Source organism: Pollachius pollachius (genome assembly GCF_949987615.1).
Source record: "Pollachius pollachius genome assembly, chromosome: 6".
Taxonomy (NCBI): Eukaryota; Metazoa; Chordata; class Actinopteri; order Gadiformes; family Gadidae; genus Pollachius; species Pollachius pollachius.
In genome coordinates this window covers 12211062-12230727 of record NC_136939.1, presented here as the reverse complement: position 1 = coordinate 12230727, position 19666 = coordinate 12211062, and the positions used below count along the sequence as shown (strand labels likewise).

Here is a 19666-nt window from a genome sequence, read left to right as displayed (position 1 = left end):
TGTCATATTTTCCAGCATTTCCCTTTTATTTTTTTCACAGCTAACATTTTGATCACTAAAACATAGACCACACTGCCCAAAAACCCTTCAAACCCCAACTGCTCATCTTGCACATCCGCATACCCAGATGCCTCCTAGAATATCCCAACACACAACCCCTCTACAACCCCTGTTTGTAACACCATAAAACACCATGATCTCCTGAACTCCAAAGGCTCCTTTCCTTCTCTCACAGAATCTCAGTGTGCGACGAGGACAAGTTCCGCCACAATGAGTTCATCGGAGAGACGCGCATCCCGCTGAAGAAGCTCAAGCCCAACCAGACCAAGAACTTCTACAACTGCCTGGAGAAACAGCTGCCGGTGAGTCACAGCACTGCTAACTACGTGTTATGTTGCTGTTGCTGTTGTTGCTGGTGTGACGTTGTTATGTACGGTGAACAATGTGACGCAAGATTGTTAAGTTCATGATGCATGTTGTGTAACACACGAGTAGGTTTAATACTTCTTTATTAGCCTACATTAATTACAGGACTTTCTTTTATTACGTTTCCCAGTTCCCACTATACATTTCTGCTATCAAACCTTTATGAATTGAAACGCTTTTGACGATGACTTAATGCCCTATACTTCAATCAATGTATAGCAACAGCTGCTAATATATTGGCTGCCTGGAAAGGGGATTGCTTCTTGAGATTTCCTTCCCTCCCACTAGAACTGAACTGAAATGATCCTTGCCTGATTGAAAGATTTCAGTCAATTGAACACATAGTCCTTAGCCTCTAATCAGGCTACAAACATGATTATTTCTTCATGCATCTGCTAATCACAGTAGAGGTGGACCTGTTGAATACATTAAAGGTGTGTGGAACACACGGCAGGCAGCCCGCAGCAGGTGGGTCTGGGCTTTAGTCACAGTGGATAAGTCTTGTTTAGACGGCCTGTCTTTTGCAGAACATGACTTCTTCTGGTCCATGAACAACTGCCATTTGACCGAAGAAGGGTCATTTATCATAAGCCTTTCTGGGAAGGAGACAAAAAAACCTTCCCAACCAACTCTCTTATCAGAGACATTTTCACTCACTCTCTATCTCAGCCTTTATCTCACCTCACATAACTGAGGGCTATAATGACTCATAGCCTCAGGGATAAAGACAGATCTTTGTGTATCGTGTGTGTGTGTATGTGTGTGTGAGTGTGTGTGTGTGTGTGTGTGTGTGTGTGTGTGTGTGTGTGTGTGTGTGTGTGTTTGTATGTGTGTGTGTGAGTGTGTGTGTGTGTGTGTGTGTGTGTGTGTGTGTGTGTGTGTGTTTGTGTGTTTGTGTGTGTGTTTGTGTGTGTGTATGCATGCGTCCGTGAGTTCTTTGCTGTTACGTTCTGCCACAGATTAACTGGACCCCAATACCACCTCAGGCCTTTGGTAGCTCCCTGCATCTTTGTGCTAGGTGCTAGGATTGCTTGGTATTTTGCACAACTACACACTCACCTGCACAGACACACACACACATGCCCACACAGACACAACCTTATACACACACACATCCACACACAAACTAGATTAGTTTCCCCTTTGGTGGATTCAGAAATGACTCAAACCAAACCAAAATGTGAATTGCTAAAAGCCCTGGCAGAGCAGAAATCCTCTGCAGAACGCCTGCCACCCATCGTATCATGGGGCAGGGGGTTATTTGGTAAGGGGGTTCCTGCTTCATTAGAAGCTTATGCGGTGAGCACCAAACAATCAGAATTGATTTGTGCCGTAGAAACACGGAGCAGTTAAGAGCTATGTCGTACTTACACAACACGCTGTGCATACACGTAGGACTTTTCCCTTTTTTTACCCCCCCCTCCATTTTGTTGCCAGTGTCTCTGTTTCCTTGGTAACTGCTGAGGGTTTGACTAACACCTTGGAACACAATCAATATGGCCGCATTATGGCTGACTGTGTTGTGGCAGCGCCTCTTATCGGCACTTTGGGCGCAGAGATTGTCTAGGTTGAAGGCCAACCGCGGCCTTTCAGAGCGGCACATCCTCTGTCCTCACTGTGCAAAGGGTTTTAGCGGTTAGAGGGTGTTTTGCGTCATGCAAAAACCCCTCACCTCTCCCTTTCCGCTGACGTTAGAGAAGCTACGGGGGCCTGTTCTGGCCAGCTGCTAGACCCTTACGGAATGATATCATCATTTATGACACTGTCCAATAGCCAAGTGTAAAGTGATGAGGTTCCTTGATAGATTTATACATAAAATGTAGTTATAAACTATAAAAAAACTATACATTTTATTAGAAAATGTAATTCAGACGTGTGTATCTAGAGCCACAGAAGACCCTATTTCTATGAAGATATAAATTAAGAAAACGCAAAGGATCCTCATTTTCGTGGGATTATACAGTAATGAAAACATACTTACGAATATTATATTCCATTTAGGCTGAGTCCGTCCCGTTGGACACCACTTAATGCTAAACACTGAACCGTTAAAGCTATAGACATTACTTGACGGCCTAATCTCTCCGTTTCTTTATTTATATTTTTTCACTGTGTTACCGGGCAGATGTAAACGTAACTATAATGGGAAGTGACAGTGCGATGGAACCTGACAGTGTGAACGAAATCAAGGTAATGACTGTTAATGAAGGCTGTGGGAGAGAGAGAGATAGAGCGACTAATAGAGAGAGAGAGAGAGTGTTTGACAGAGAGACTAAGTGATGAAGTAGAGAGAGAGGGGAAGAGAGAGCTTGAGAAATAGAGACATTGAGAGAGCCAGAGCATGAGAGATAGAGTAAGAGAGAGAGGGTGGGGTTGAGAGTAAGAGAGAGAGGGTGGGGTTGAGAGTAAGAGAGAGAGGGTGGGGTTGAGAGTAAGAGAGAGAGGGTGGGGTTGAAAGTAAGAGAGAAAGGGTGGGGTTGAGAGTAAGAGAGAGAGGGTGGGGTTGAGAGAAAGAGAGTGTGAGAAGGAAGACGAAGGGAGAGAGAGAGAGAATTTGATTGAGTGACTGTGAAAGAGAGAAAGAGAGAGAGAGAGAGAGAGAGAGATAATGAGTCTCTTGAAGAGCTTAAACGATGGTAAGACAATAAAGCAGGCTGTGGAGCAGAGTGCCTGATGTGAAGCACAGCGAGGCGGTAAAGGGAGGGCCATTACCACCATAGGCTGCTCTATGACGTCAGCCTGGCCAGGACCCAACTGTTGCAGCAGCAGCTGAGGCCCCTGGGGGCCACATGGCCAGCAGAAGGATGGCTAATGTGTAACCTGAAGGTCTACCTCTATTTGATAACGTCTATTTATATTCATCAACTGTGGATGGACACATTCTTCATCGTGTTCAAAGACATGTACACACACTTGTTTTTTTTGAAGAATACATAGGTTTTACTACAGTGATTTCGTTATCGTAAAAAATGTATTATAATTGATGGTATGTTATTAAAGTCAGGTGCACAATCCATACATCAACACATCAATATCCATTAGTGCTGTCAGTTTAACGCGTTATTAAGGGTGTTAACACAAACCAATTTTAACGGCGTTAATTTTTTTACCGCACGATTAGCGCTCTTTTGGATTGGCAAACGTTGTAGTTTTTTCACCTGCTGTCTAGCAACAACTAGTCACGTTAGAAAAACTACAACACCACACCGGATCTAGCTACACCGGAAACAAAACAACAAGCACGCTGCACAAACTTATTGGGGCAAGCAAGGATACGGAGCGGGTGAAAAACTCCTTGAAAGTGTGTGTGTTTGTGTGTCACTCTGTTCGAGCCTGCTGCACGAGAGTTCAATGTTGTCATTAGCTGTTACGTCTTTCTGACAAATCGCAGTTCAAGGCCCACCTGGGCTGTACCACTTTGGGAGGGGCCGCTCAGTTACTCCCCCCCTAGTCAAAATCGACTTGGTTGCGACGTTGACAGTTTGTTGAGTGACTGAGAGGTTGCGGGCGCACAGCTCAGGCTGCCGGACGGCGCTGCAAGGAACTTTTATAAACGCAATATTGTTATCCCGCAGTAATCAGCCCGACAGCTCCGAAACGTTAACGGCCCAACGGGAATTCTCCCGAATCTCCCGATTACCACTCCGCCACCGTGTGTGTGTGTGTGTGTGTGTGTGTGTGTGTGCGTGTGTAGCCGTTATTCGATAACCTGGTAATGTGTATAGGCCTACGTGCGGTAGGAATATTCATACTGGTTTAAATAATAAATGTTATAGTATTTCCCATCTTTGCTGAGCAAGAGTTTTGTTCGAAAGTTCAAGGGATATTTAGAATAGAAAAAAATGTGTGATTAATCGCGCGTTGACTATGACATTAATGCGATTAATCGCGATTCAATATTTTAATCGCTTGACAGCACTAATATTCATATATTATAGTTATAGTTCCAATGTGTGTCATTTCAAATAGCTCACAGCTTAAAATTAACCTCGACATATTTGTAGTCAATACAGTTTATTAGTGATTGAAATGACATCTTATAAGTGATATATTCTACAAATAGAAAGTGCTGGCCAGCCGGTATATATCTTTTAATTGTGTGTGACGCATGCTTTGCTAGTTCGTGTCACACTGTTGCTCAGCCAGTTAGAGTGGACAGAACACTGTTGAGTTTTATATATATATATATATATATATATATATATATATATATATACAGTATATTAGTATTAGTATTAGTATAGTATATTTGGATTTCTGAAAGTCTCCCGCTTTCTAATTGGGAAGGGATCAATCGTACAGAATTTGACTTTAAGCTTGCAATGTTATTGAAAGAGTTTGTCAGATGGGAGGATTTTTTGCTTCTCTTTCAAGTGAAAACAGTATGACTGCCTTAAAACATGTCTTGTAGTGTGTGTGTGTGTGTGTGTGTGTGTGTGTGTGTCAGACCGTTAACATGACATGATTCCTCCAAAGCGCCCTACCTACACGTTCAGTTGCCAAGCCTTCGGCCCTTATTATCTTCCTCTCAGCGTGGTCTCTCACTTCCTGTCGCCATGACAGTCTTCGTCCTGCTGTGTGTGTGTGTGTCTGTGTGTGTGTGTGTGTGTGTGTGTCTGTGGTTTTTTTCTTCCCCGCGACTCGCCGTCTAGTTTGTCACTGACTCTCCTGCTACAGCCGAGCTCTGTGAGAGGAGGGGGAAGAGAGAGAGAGGGGGAGAGACCGCACATATAGACAAGGTTAGATATTGGTGGTACCGAAGTACACAAAACCCCGGTGAAGATGCTTCGCTCTGATTGGTTGTCAAAGTTCAATGACACCTGATGCAGTGATTGAAGCCTGGGTACGTTCCATCACACACAGTCACTTAGTGCTCGGTCACCTCAACCCCTAGGGTTGAGTTGGTAAATGGCCACTGGCCCACAGTGTCCAAGCACATATGAAGTGAGAGTTTTCTAATCAAATAGAACCACCTTGAGGGACAAGCCTTGGCATCAGGGCGTGGGCCAGGTCATGTCCAGTCAAGTCTTTGACCAACTTGCTTACTTCCTTCTTAATGGTGAAGAAGGCAACAAGGGTTTTCAAATCCGTCCTGGTTTAGTTTTATTTTAAGTATGGCTCCATGTTTGTTCTATTTTCAAAACATATCATTTTTTTCCTCTGCATGAACTTTTATAGTCCTAGCTATCCTTCTAAAATTTGTAAAACCCTGACTGTTAAACCATGATTACATTAGGATGAAGGCAGTCAAGATTCACAGATTCACACCGATAGCTAAGTGAATTTCTGCGTGGTGCGAATACTTACAGAGTCAATGTAAAATGTATATTCGCGTGAATGGCTTCAATGGCAACACACTTTATGCAACACACTTTAAACCACTAGATGTGTTTCTAACATCCTATAGGGAGCAGTGGCGAGCCAAATCAAATCAACAATTATCAAATGGTACAAAAAAAATTCAACATCAGCTTCAACATTCCTCGGTAAATGTTCAGTGTTGATCTCATTTATAGCCCATTATTTTAATGATCTGATCTTCATTAGTGTGGTGAGGCGACACGTTAATGGAAAAGAGGAGGGGGGGGGTTAGTCACACTAAACGAACCACTAACGTTTACAAGCTGGATACAGACACAAACACAGAACCAAACACACCCGAGATAATTCAATCTAATTAGTTTGCTCTGCTTTGGCTAAATGCTAATTGCTTGGCAGAAGCTGATCTTTAATCTAGGTTGCAACTTTCAAGATTAAATACACCTATCGCTCCATCTGTCCCTTCCATTTTCGGAAAATAACATTTTAGATCAGCTTTACTAAAACAGCGGCCCAACAAAAACAAATCTACATTAACCTCGCATACGCTGAAAGCCAACGACAGATAAATACCTAATTTTAAAGATAACTCATACAGACTCGTGCAGAGAATTACTTTTAGTCTTACCTCACTGGTAAAAGTGTATTGTCATCCAAAATATAACATATGCATTATTCAATCTGTTTGGATTGTATAGACAAGCATTCAGTTGCAGTATGTACGTATAGAGGTAGCAATTGTCATGTCCACCCACATGTCCACCCATCTCTATTATATGCAGTCTCCTACGCTCCCATTGAAAACCCAAGTGATTCACATTGTGCATTTGGGTGCCCCAATGTGTCTTGTTGGCCACAGCTGATTGAACAGTGTGATGAAGTATACAAAGCTGCAGTAGTCTTCATGCCTGCTCACAAATGCTGGCTAGGATCGCAACACACAATGCCTTTCTCTTTAATACCTTTGACATTGAGCTCTCTGGAGATTTCGCCTCCCAGTGTCTTTCTCTTCGTCTTCAATCTCTTTGGGTTCGGTCTTTTTTTTGATTCATGGTGAAAACATCTTTCATTCACTTGTAAACAGTGTTGTGTACAAACGGTGACAGTGACATTTCTGAGAAAAGAAGAGCACAAAGCCAATAGCAAAGAAAAAAATAATTAATGTTGTTATCGACCAAAGTCAGTGTCTGACATTTTTTGTTTTGTTGCGGATCTTAAAGTGATATTCATTGATTTTTGCTGAAAGGAAATCAGGACGGGATTGCTAACGATTCTTATGGAAACAACTCATCATTTGAACCAGTGTCCTGTTGGAATTCATCCTTTTACTAAGTTTTGCAATAAACAACTACAGCAAACACAATGCTATGACGCCATACCATACGGCCAGGGGTTATAAATCTAGAGGCCGTACCATGTTTAGGGGATGGAGGGAGGGTGTGAACAAACAATAGGAAAGTGTGAAAAATGCAGTTGAAAAAGAGTTGTCTGGTGTTGAGTCCTCATTTCTTATCTCTTTTGATTAATTAAAAGAGATTTAAGAAAAGATATGCAATTAAGTGAGTTAAATCTGCGCAAATGCATGAACAATTTTCATAATACGTAAATAATTGCAGCTAAAATGCTCATCAACTCTTTTGCGCAATCAGATTTATTCATTATTTGAGATAATTAATTTGAATAAAAGTGGGGCTTTAGTAAAGTTATTATTTTCTTTTGCCACGGCAGGTCAACAAGACAGAGGACAAGTCCCTGGAGGAACGCGGCCGCATCATGATCTCCCTCAAGTACAACTCCCAGAAGTCTTGCCTGGTGGTGGGCATCGTGCGCTGCGCCCACCTCGCCGCCATGGACGCCAACGGCTTCTCGGACCCCTACGTCAAAACGTTAGTGTCGAGACTTAAAGATGCAGTGTGCAAGATTGAGCCCCCGGTTAGTAGGCCGGAGACTTTCACAATGAAAAACGAGTTCTAACCAGGCAAAATGCCAACTGTGAAACACAGACTAGCCTAGCTCGGCTGACTGGGTGGTGTGAGTGGGAGGGGTCTCGGGAGTGTCTATAGTACGATTCTTATTAACAAAGTATATATCAGCTATAGGGTGTGATGTTATCGATGACATTAATGAAGTCACTGACAACAGCATTGCCTATAGATATGTCCAGGTTATTTTAAGCTACGAGCTCGTTCAAATGTTACAAATTGCTACTTTAAAGGTCCTGTGTAGGTTAGATTTAAGAGCTGTTATTTTCTTGTCATGTTTTAGAAATGCCATTGAAATCAATTTTATTGAGTGAAATGGACGGTGAGATTTTCTTTTCCGACTGACTGCGCACCTGCCTCTTTATGAGACCATTAACATTTTAGGCTGCTCCCGTTTTTTTCCCGACCAATCAGTGTTACAGTTAGGGTTAGGGTTAGGACATCTCTTTTCTGATAAGTTTGGGAGATCCACAAACGGCGTTATTCTAGCTCCACCACAGTTGCTCAAATGCGACTCTTCTTACTGGTGCAAACGTAGGATGGGAGGGAGCAGAGACAGACTGTTTTTATATTCAATCTCATAGTGGAATACATTCATGCAGGTAATAAGGAACTGTCTATGCACCGCCACTCCCCTGTAACCATCGCCACGTACAGCTGCCTCCCTTAGCAGAGGATGAATGAATGTAGGAATTTATTTCTATCTCTACTTATGGAACAATTCGCGCATTCGTGGACAGGGCATTTAAGGGAAGACAGATGAAGGGAAAGTGGGTTTAAAGAGAGAGGAAACAACGCGTAGCATAGGTCCATAGAGTCGAACCTGGGGTGTTCATCCATACGTGGTGGCACGGTACATTCATGTGGTTATTACCGTTAGAGCTAGTGGGTCGAGCTACCAAGCCACTTCAAAAAAGCGCTCTTAGTAATACTCACTCCCTTCAGCAACAGCATCCCCTTAAAGCAACTCTTTAATTAATTGTTATATTCTGGCATAGAGACGAGGAGCCAATGTTTTCGCAACCATATTTCTCCTGTTGGGCCAATTTTATAAAACCTACAAAGGATGTTTGCCGTTGACCGCGCCGTGCTCTTTCCCTTTTAAAAAGCAGAGGGGGGAGATCATTACAGTGTTGGTAGTTGGGGAACGGCGAGTGATTTGTCCAAATCCGAGACACTGTGAGGGCTGTTAAAACACGATTATCTGGCACTCTGTGAGGAGGTAAAACACAGCCGCCACGGCTCGGCCTGCTGCGTGGCTCACATCCAGTGAGCAGAGAGTGGCACTTTTGCTTATCAAACACTCTTTATTCATCAGACCTGACCACATTGTCTCTGGGCAAGAGGGTGTGTGTGGGGAGGTCTTTCTTTAGGGCTACGCGGCGGAAATAAGCTATGGGCTATAAAAGTCAAGCGAAAAAACCTAGAGTTAGGGGCGAGGACTGATAACTACCTTTCCAAAGGATTAACTGCACAGAAGGAGCAAAGAGAAGAAGGGGAAAAATAATGTTTTCCCGAAGACAGATCTGATGGAGGCGGGCCGCCTTGCTCTGAGAGTGTGAATGTCTGTCAGCCAAGCCACTCAGCCGGGCAGTGTGATTCCTCTCTCCCTTCCAACCATCGCCTCGCCCGCTTTCCCTTTCTCAACGTAGTTGGTCACGGCTCCCTGCTCCCTGCCGGTCTGTGTGGGCATGCTAGCTAGCTGTCCCAGATATGTTGATTGTCTTTCTCAAAAGTCAAATGTCACCAAAATATCATGTCTGGCAGTTGCTATTTGCCCTGGCTTGGTGGTTTAGCAGGGCAAGGCTTTTGCTGGTGGCCAAACCAAGTGCAGGCTTCAAAATGAGGACACCGTGGGCAAGGGGGGATGGAGTATGAATGGTAAAGTGAGACTGAGATAAGGAGAGGGTCAGATAGATTTAATTGAGCAAAGCTATTAATTATTACAATGAAAAGCTGACCATTGAGTCATGTGTTTTTAGCCCTCAATGCTATAGGCAAGATTGGCACGTGTGGAACCACTTGTCAGCCATAAATGAATACATTTCCCCCAAATCTTGCATCTAAGGCTATACTCTCTATGCAGGCTTCAAGAAACTAATTTCCCTCCTATTCGACAGACTATATCCATGCTTGATGCTTAATTTCAGTTTCTATGTAAACACGTGCATTGTTCGAGAGAAACCAGCTTTTGATAAACCCTGTTGAGTCGAACAAAAGCCCTACAAGAAGAGGAAAAAAAGCCATGCTCTAGAGGGACATTTTGAGGGGAAATCTTTTAGAACAAACACAATGAAAGCATTTAGATCCACTGACATCAACGATCAAACTACTTGTTTTCTGTTTCTTTTGTTTTCTCAGAATCTTGTCTCCCTACTAAGATTGGGATGTGAATATGGATTGTTCTACAACTGAAGGAAGAAGAGGGGGTTGGGGGCAGGGTGGCTGTGTGGCTTCATGTTTAACACCATTGCATTACAATGAACCCGAAGTATTTCTGAGCCCACTGCTTTACCGGAGCATAGGGCAGTGCCGCAGTGCCCTCTGGGGGGATGGAGCTGTATAACAACACAACGGTTTCTGCCATCATTTACACCATTACTTATCAAATGTACAAAGATTTTTCCGTTATATAGGATAATGTTAATCATTAGAAGTTAGTTGGTAATATATTAATTGTGAAGAAAAAATCAAAGATAAACAAAATCGAATCAACAAAGTATACATTACGTACGTAAAATTAAATCCACTTAGAGCTATTTGGTTAAGATGTTTGGATTATTTCAGTTTTTGCAAATAGTGGTTTGATTTAAGATAAAAAGTTATATAAATGGTCCTGATAAGGATCTGATGTAAGTTCATGAAACAGAAAGCCCATGGATGCTTGTCCAATTCAATGTTTTTCAAAAATGTTGTGTTGCTAGCAGACCTGTCAGTGAATGGCAACATAAAATACAAGCAAACAATTGAATGGCCTAATGTAAACAACAACAACAACAACAACACATCAAGGGGCGTGTGTTTTCCTAAGTATTGCCTACTTTGTTCTGCTCTCCTCCCACAGATGTATGTCCTGTGTGTGTCTGACACGGTTGCGTAACGTGTGTGTGTGTGTCTCTCTTGTGTTTCCTGCAGGTACCTGAAGCCAGATGAGAACAAAAAGTCAAAGCACAAGACCGCTGTGAAGAAGAAGACACTTAACCCAGAGTTTAATGAGGTATTAACCGTCGCCATGGGATTAGGGGCACGCCATTTACATTTCTATTCATTTTTTTCAGGGGTGAAAGGGTAAGCTGAAGTATTTTGATCTCTTTCATGCTACTCATACTGTGTAGCATGCTCATCTACAATGATATGCATCCTGGTCGTTTTTGTCTGAGGCCAATAATAACGAATTCTTTGAGGAATAGTCGGATCTCTTCATCCATCAAACAGGTTCATAAATATGGTATTTATATCCCAAAGGAATTAAGACATGCAAAAGCCATACGGAATTTAATACAGCACTTACAAACGTTGGTGGTCCCGACAAACATGCAAACACAAAGCACACATAGACACAGACACAAACACATACACACACGAAGGCATGCACACACATAAACACGCACACAAACTGATATCCAGAAGACCACCGTAAACGAAGATAAGGCACCATACCATGATAATTTAAGGTAATGTATGCATGTATGTCATTTATTGTAGTAATTGGTACACCAAGCTGTGTAACAGGTCTCCTTTCTATAACTCAACAATCCTGTCTTCCCTGTTAAATTGAATGACAATTTATATGTTATACTTGCGACAAAGGATGCAAAAATCTGTATTGATTTTATTTAAAACAGGCACATAGTTCATAACCTTAATTCAAAGGGTCAGTAAATCGAGGACCACAGGCATCTGGGCTGTAAATTCCCTCGTCAGACGATTCCCACATTTCTTTCAAGTCCACAGACTCCTCCAGTGGGTGGAATCTACCTGCATCTGGGCCACTGACCCCCACCGGAACATGCAGTCCGTAGACTTGACATTTCCTTTGACATTCTTTCCCTGTGCCCATATTCATCAGTGTCTCCCCCATCCCCTCCCCCTGTCCCCCACCGCCCACCCATGCCCTTTCCCATCAGAGACAAACACGGGGGTCTTCATCCATATTAATTAAGAAACCACTGGCCGCATTACAGCCAAAGGGCCAGTGACCCTGATTGAACCTCAGATTTTTTCCAAGAATAAATCCCCCCCCGATTTCATCGGGTCACAAATTGGTGTCAGAAATCTATTGTTTGGTCTCAGTGCGTAGTGGGTTCTTCCCTTCAGTCGCCGTTTCCCCGATTTATCGTCCCTTTGAATTAAGATGATCAACTGTTTGCCTATTTTAATCCTTTTTGCAAGTTTAACATTTAATGTCATTCAATTTAACAGGGAAGACAGGATTGTTGAGTTATAGAAAGGGGACCTGTTGCACAGCTTGCTGTACGAATTAATCCATAATAGACCTATACATGCATTACCATGAATTATACGGTATGGTGCCTTATCTTCGTTTTCAACGGTGGGTATGTGTATGCACTTATAGCAGGCAGCTCAAGACACCACAATGGCTTAGTGTTACAAGTTTTACAGCTCATTTAGCAAAAAAAGCTATTTCACAATGAAGTTAGCAGCATTTAGCAAACACTTTATCCAAAGCAACTCACAGGTGATCTATCCACCTGAAAACAGGTGGATAGTTATAATTGTACCTTTATATGTATCCATGCTTTTTCCACATTTCCAATCTGGGATCAATAAAGCCCCAGCCTATCTAACTTAGGCAGGCATACAGGTGGATCGGGCATCGAACCCAGAACCTTTCGGCTGGGATTCAAACAAACAACCATCTGTTTTGTGATGATTCAGAACATCCTTTCGTCCCCCGCGGGCTTTAGAAGGCTTTATTCACCGGCGTTGTTAGTGTCCATCACTAGGAGGCTTCAGATGTAACCCAGCTACCTCTGATCCGCTCCTGCAGGAGTTCTCCTACGACATCAAATACGCCGACCTCACCAAGAAGACCCTGGAGGTGACCGTGTGGGACTACGACATCGGCAAGTCCAACGACTTCATAGGTGAGTGGCGCGCAGGTGCACTCCTTCACCACCGCCGTCATGACCGCCTCGCATCAAACGCCGGAAGGCCGGGGAAGGTCATGCCGTGAAATCCATCTACGTCAGCAGCAGGGGGGCCTGGCTGTGACCTTGCCCACCCCCCCCCCCCCTAACAGACACACAGACACACATCCTTCCACCTTAATCTGATTCCACTATCTGACTGACTGATGATTCAACGACCCGAAGGGAAACGACCAAACAACCACCAGTACTGAAGCTTTTGGTTCATCGACTGCCGTGTGTGTGTGTTTGTGTGTGTGTGTGTGTGTTTTTCAGTGTGTGTGGGTCACACAGTTGTGAAAAAGCAGTGCTACGCTTACTTGTTTGATGATTCTACTGAAGTACTGAAATGTCGTTATAGCGAACAACATTTTGAAATAGGCTGCCTGGATTCTTCTGCCAACCTCTCTAACACATCTCTCTCATATCAGCTCAACCTGTTCATTGTTTTACTTTCTCGTACAAACTCACCTGATGAATAAACACAGAACAGTTTTACCACAAAGCTTTGCATATTGCTGTTTCCAACCATTTGAATCAAAGAATACTCCCTCACTGCCCAGTTGGGCATAAGGGAGCTTCAGGTGTGTGTGTGTGTCTGTGCGTGTGTGCGTGCGTGCTGCGTGCGTGTATGTGATCACAACAAGGGTTGACTAACGATCTGCTCTGCCGTCCTTCCGCAGGCGGGGTCTCCCTGGGCATCAACGCCAACGGCGAGCGGCTCAAACATTGGTTTGACTGCCTGAAAAACAAGGACAAGAAAATCGAGCGCTGGCACACGTTGACCAATGAACTCCCCGGGTCGACGTTCAACGACTAACTAGACTCTCTCCCGCCCCCCCGGTCCTATCCCTCCTCGTCCATCTGGAGGACTCCTGGTCCCAGCGAGGGTAGCACATGAAGATGTCCCCACCTTGCCTTGGAAATGTCCCTGCCGTCTCTCCTCGTGAGTGTTGTCTCAAGACCCGCCTCCACCAGCCTCGACGTGCTCTCCCACTTCTGCCTGCAAAAGACGAAATGTATACTCTTAATGATGGCAATCTGTTTTCGATCCGTAACAACCAACACCTTACGGTTGAGCATGTGCACGAGTCAACCCATACGTGCGCGTAGGGAATGTATGCACGTGACTGTGTGTGTCTGAAAATGCATGTGTGTTTGTGTGTGTGAGGGCGTGCAAGCAAACAATATTAAATCTGAAAAACAACAAATAAACAATATGATACAGAGAAGGGTTGCCTGACAACCCTTTGTTTAAAGATACAATGATTTACAAAAAAAATGTACAATTGTTTACATCAGTTGCAAGTAAGATTCTGTCACGTCAGACCGCCGTCAGCAGAAAGAAACGGGCACAATGGGGGCTTTTGTTCAAGCCCATCATAGGGAATTCAAACTGGTAATGGCACATTTTTTGCTGCTCCCTCTGTTTTATCTGTGTTACACAGATTCCGAGTGTAGATTATTTCTGGAGCACATCCAGTCCGTTTCTGTGTAGCTGATTCTGATATAATAAACGTTTATTTGAGTCAATGCGTTTCTGGCATGAGGAAATGCAGCTGATTGAATGAAAGATTGGCATACAAATCTGTGTAAAATGCCTCTGTAACACACCACACAAGTGGGGTGTTAGAGCAAAAGAGTTTTGGGATATTTTGGCCGAGAACTAGGTTCACCTGGAATGCTATATGTCCTTGCCAATAACACCAAATTAGCTCAACTGCGCAACACACACTTTACTGACTCTTTTCCGTAGCGACCCGCATATGATATGTGACTGTCCACTACCTATAGCCGTGTTGGCCGGACAAAGGGCAAAACAGCACAGAGAACAGCTTTCCGGATGCCCCCCCCCCTCCCCCCCTCCCAAAAGAAAACCTCACAGCTATTCAAATGTATTGTCCAAAGCGGTTTAGTGACAGACAAAAACATGTGTTGTTTACATCCTCTGGTCGCTCAAGTCCAAGTTTGCTGCTTGAAAAACTGCCCTTTCTGTGTAAAAGTGGCTCGCATTCGGGTCGGTTATGAAATGCAACAGGCAAAACAAAAAAAAACAAGCAGGTGCAGAAATGTTTTTAAATATGTTTGTTATATATACATAAATATATATATATATACATAGAAAAATATTTAATCGGATAATGTTGTGACATGAGTCGCCTATTTTTAACGTAAGCCACATCGACGGTATGGAGAACTGCCACGACTGATAATACAGAATGTGTGTGGATAAACCCCTTGTGGTTCACTGCAGCTCCTGTTGAGAATGTGCACCTTTGTGCTCTGACTGGTTCCTGACCTAACATGTATTGTTTACATTCTTTATATCTATATCTATATCTATATCTATATAGGAATCTCAAGATGTCTTGCCACACATATCCGGGAAGAGAGAGCACTCGGCACTCGAGTATAAGGTTAAACACAGCCAGGGCTGTACACAGGGCTGAAAAACACTGCTTTCCCCTCCCGTATAATAATTGATGTGTAATTGTTGTTCATGCTGTTGTTGTTGTTGTTCTGGTTGTTGTGGTAGTTGTTGTTTAGTTCTATTAAGATTTTAGTATAAGCACTACTCCCCTCCACGCTAACTGTAGCACATCCCTTGGAACGTCGCAATGAGTGTCAAATATATGGGGAATATCCAAACAACTATCGTTAAATGTTGGACGACTTCTGCATTCGGGGTGCATGCAATGTAGTTATGGTGTTATTATGACTGCTGCTACAGCTCACCACCATACTGTTTCCTCCCCATCCTTCTTGGATAGATAGAAATATGATATATTGTATGTGTTTAACACAGGTAGCAGAGGACTGCTAAACAAATTCTAAACTTCCTGTAGAATAGTACATGTTTTCATGAACACATGTTTGAGAGCGCATTCATTTATTGTTTAACCATTAGCAAAGTAGTGTGTTCAAAGGTGCAGTTTGTGGAATTAAGTTGCATCTAGTGTGATGGATTTTGCAATTAAATATATTATTCATAATATGTTTTTATCTAGTGTATAATCTCATGAAGATATGGTTGTGTTTTCGTCAGAATGAGCCCTTTATATCTACGGGTCTTTTTTCACAGAGCCCGCCATGTTTCACCCCCATGTTTCTACAGCAGCCCAGAATGGACAAACAGCTAGAGAGAACGCGTTTTAAAATCTTTAATCATAATTGCTATCTTAGTTGTATTTGGCTACTCAATGCTGTCATAGATGAGGACATCATTTTGGCCAGTACAGGCCACTGTAGCACTGTTGGAAAGAGGTGTTTGCATCTGCCACCTCACTGCTAGATACCACTTAACTCTACACACTGCACCTTTCAATTATAATATGATACCTGCACTATGTACGTTTGCAAAAGCCACTTGAGTGGTATTGCATGTTGATTTTCTTCATCATTTATTTATTTTCTTCACATAAGTTAGGCCTATAACCTGTGGCTTGTTAGTCTAGTCTGTTTAGAGACTATGTATCAATGTAGTTATTTCATTTAAACAATAACCGAAGAATAGGGTAATATACAAAGTTTTACTTTGTTTGTTTTTTTCTAACCAACTTAAAAAGATGTCTGAATTTCAACGCTGAAACATTTTTGCAAATGTGGAAAATGTTTTCAAAATGGTGGATGTTTCCTCTACCCAGTTTTAACTCCAATCGGATAACATGCGCCTGTTGTCGTGCAGCTTTTTGGTGTCTTCGTGGACATTGAATTGTGATGGCATGAACTGTCAATATCTTGTCGGCAGTTATTAATATTACTCCCCTTGGAATAGCAGTGGTCCGTCTTCCCCCCCCCCCCCCCCCCAAAATAAATATACAATTAACACTGTGATATTGTGATATAACCCTGTGATATTTTGTAAACTGTCTGCCTTTGTACGCAAGCTTAATATTACATCAGCAACTTAGAAATCTGCATGTGTTTGTTCATGGGTTTGTCATGAGATGACTTTGGCTAATGTTTGATACTGTTTCCTGTATTTAAAAAAACTAAAAATATGGTTGCTAAAGATTATGCTAAAATTAGTCATTCTTCTGGACAAAATTTTGTATCTTTGAACACTATTGCGTTGCCTGTTTGGCTGATGTACTGACTATCTGGATGTGTGACTATTGTGAATTAAAATATCCCTTTTGTTTTTCTTACTCTCAAGCCATTGTTTGTGTTATATTGGTGATCCTCTTGTAAAATAATATACAAACACCACTCAATGCTTATTAAACCAAATTGTAATGGTATGGTCACTTTTCTTGATTTTCTTGAACAGTGAATTCAAAGATTTTGCATTTTCCAATGTTATAGTTTTTTCACCGTACATTTAAATCCTCAAATTGAGTTATCAAATGGGGTTTTGGGACAAGATCGCTGGACACTGCTCAGAAACGTGTAAAATTACATTTGAAAGAACTGACAAAAAATTGTATTAAAATTTTTGGGTCGGCCATGAATGCTACATTTTTGGAATCGCTAACCACTAGATGTCATCAAGCATGTTAACATTCAAATCTTAAAGAAAGACTAACAAGGTAAGTTACATGTCATATTTTTCAGTAATAAAAACAGACTTATTTCAGACGACAATCTTTTCTGAAAATATCAATTTGTAATGGTTTACTTTAACTAAACACGTCAGTGCCCCAAGCAGTCAACAAAATCAATACATTTCTGTTGTGCTTATACCCTGTGAAAATGTTTTATAAAGCTGAAATCATTTCAAATGGAGTATATTAATAATATGTGGATTGAAAGAACAGAGAGAGATTGATGGCTACATATGGTTTAAATCCTCTTAACCCATCGGAATGGGTTTGTCAATGACTGCGCATCACATTTGTAATCTATTTTAGAAAGCAGCACTCAATTTTTTTTTAGCTCTCAACTGACGTCAAACGGAGTGTGCTAGAATAAATGAATATAATTATATATAATGGTGAAGAGATGCTTTGGACTATAGGAAAGCTCTTAAAATTTGAGGCACCTTTTGGTCATTAAAGAAATATATAAATGCCCTACTACTGATGCAGGCACATTTTGCTTATGATATCCTGCATCTTAGTGGTGAAAATCTCATTCGATCAGCTGACGTACAACACAATGTGCTTTTTATCAGCCCTGTAGAAAATGTCACAATTTTACAGCTATTTCCATCTGACCATTGGATTGTATAGAAAAGTACCAACAAAACACAACAAATTCCCATCAGGAAGGTCATTCTCATTTCAACCAACACAACTCATCCTCCAGAAAATGTCACAATTTTACAGCTATTTCCATCTTACTATTGGACATTATAGAAAAGTACCAACGAAACACAACAAATTCCCTACCAAGAAGATCATTCTCATTTCAACCAACATGACTCATCCTCCACAGAACATGGAACTATTGGAAGAGTTATAAAACAATAAACTAGATTCTTACTGGCCTGCTCAATACTAAGTAGGGCTAAGTAGGGCCCTCAGCAAGGTTACCACAAGTTGTAACATTAGGATTATCTAACAGGGAGACAATGCCAATGTTAGCCAGTCCAACCACATCCTCGCCTAACAAACACACTGAAACAAATCCCAATCAACTCTGGGTAGCAGTGTCCCAAAACGCCTCATCAAAGGAGGCCATTACTCATGCCAGGACCAAAAAAAAGGTGAATGAATAGATGATATGCAATTTACACCTGGAGTTAAGTTGTGCATCACAGCCAGAGTAAATGCGGTTGGGAGCGCAAGATTGTTATAATTACACATGGAACCCAATCGTCATCGAACACAAATGCAGCTGATTTCCCCCGCCTCCGCATATGTGTAGCCGCCGGCCCCTGGATGCAGTACCAAAGACCATTAATTTGTCTTCTGTTGACACAGATCAGCGCTGTGTGCTCTGGTGCCAGAAGGGAGTTGGAAGACGAAGGTTGAACCCTGTCATCATTGGCCTTGATCTGTGGGTTTTATACTGGTCACGGGGAAGAGATTAGTGCTTATCCCTGACGTGCACAATTGTACTTGCCTTTTATTCCCTTCCTAGCAAGTGTTGTTGCTGGTAGCATACACTGGATATGGCCTAAAGGGGCGATTTCAATGTCTTGAAGCAGAAGACTTTCAAAACGACAGTCTGTCTGTGCTAAATTACTTCCTTGTATTGATAAGATAATTAATTGGCCCTGGACGTAGGCCCGACCATAGCAAACCAGATTGTATCCGCACTTTACCATTGGCATGAGACCGAAGCTTGGAACAAATCCAAACTATAATCCATGAGCCCTGTTGAAAAAATGTGGTGTAATGAGCTGATTATAATATATTATTCGCTGAAAACATGCCGTTGGCTAGTGAGCGTGTAATCCTACTGGCTGACCCAGGCCTTTCAGGCAGACCCAAAGGACTCCAAGCTGAATCTAAGTCCACCTGTGCCACTGGCTTGCACAACACAGCCCCGACCAACCTATACACAGACACAGACAAAAGTGCACCTCATTTGTACAGCATATATTATCGAAGGTCTTCTATGTCTGTGTGCCATATTTGTAGCTGTAGATCATGGCTCATTCTAGCTATAGCATTATGACCCACCTCCACTAATGCTTACAATGGACACATTGTATCTGTACATTATACACATCTCAAAGGTATTCTACATTATGACAAGGTCATAATCAAGGTGCACCACAATGAAGAATATACATATTATTTATAAGATTTCTGTAGGTCAAGTAAACAATCTAAATGTGTACAGCACTTGCAGCATTTGAATATGAATACATGTGGTAGTAGTATTAAATGATGAAAGAAA

The 19666-nt window shown here is 42.2% G+C and overlaps 1 protein-coding gene across 1 annotated transcript in view; it reads left to right on the top strand.

The window, feature by feature from the left end:
• doc2b (double C2-like domains, beta) overlaps positions 1 to 13697 on the top strand; it is a gene marked incomplete at both ends in the record, with an annotated part of 61799 nt that extends 48102 nt beyond the window's left edge. Inside the window, 5 exons of the mRNA XM_079739051.1 lie at positions 236 to 362; positions 7474 to 7631; positions 10863 to 10944; positions 12739 to 12835; positions 13561 to 13697. Coding sequence (XP_079595177.1) covers positions 236 to 362; positions 7474 to 7631; positions 10863 to 10944; positions 12739 to 12835; positions 13561 to 13697 — 601 coding nt within the window. The remainder of the gene's footprint in view (positions 1 to 235; positions 363 to 7473; positions 7632 to 10862; positions 10945 to 12738; positions 12836 to 13560) is intronic.
• Positions 13698 to 19666: the final 5969 nt, after the last annotated feature.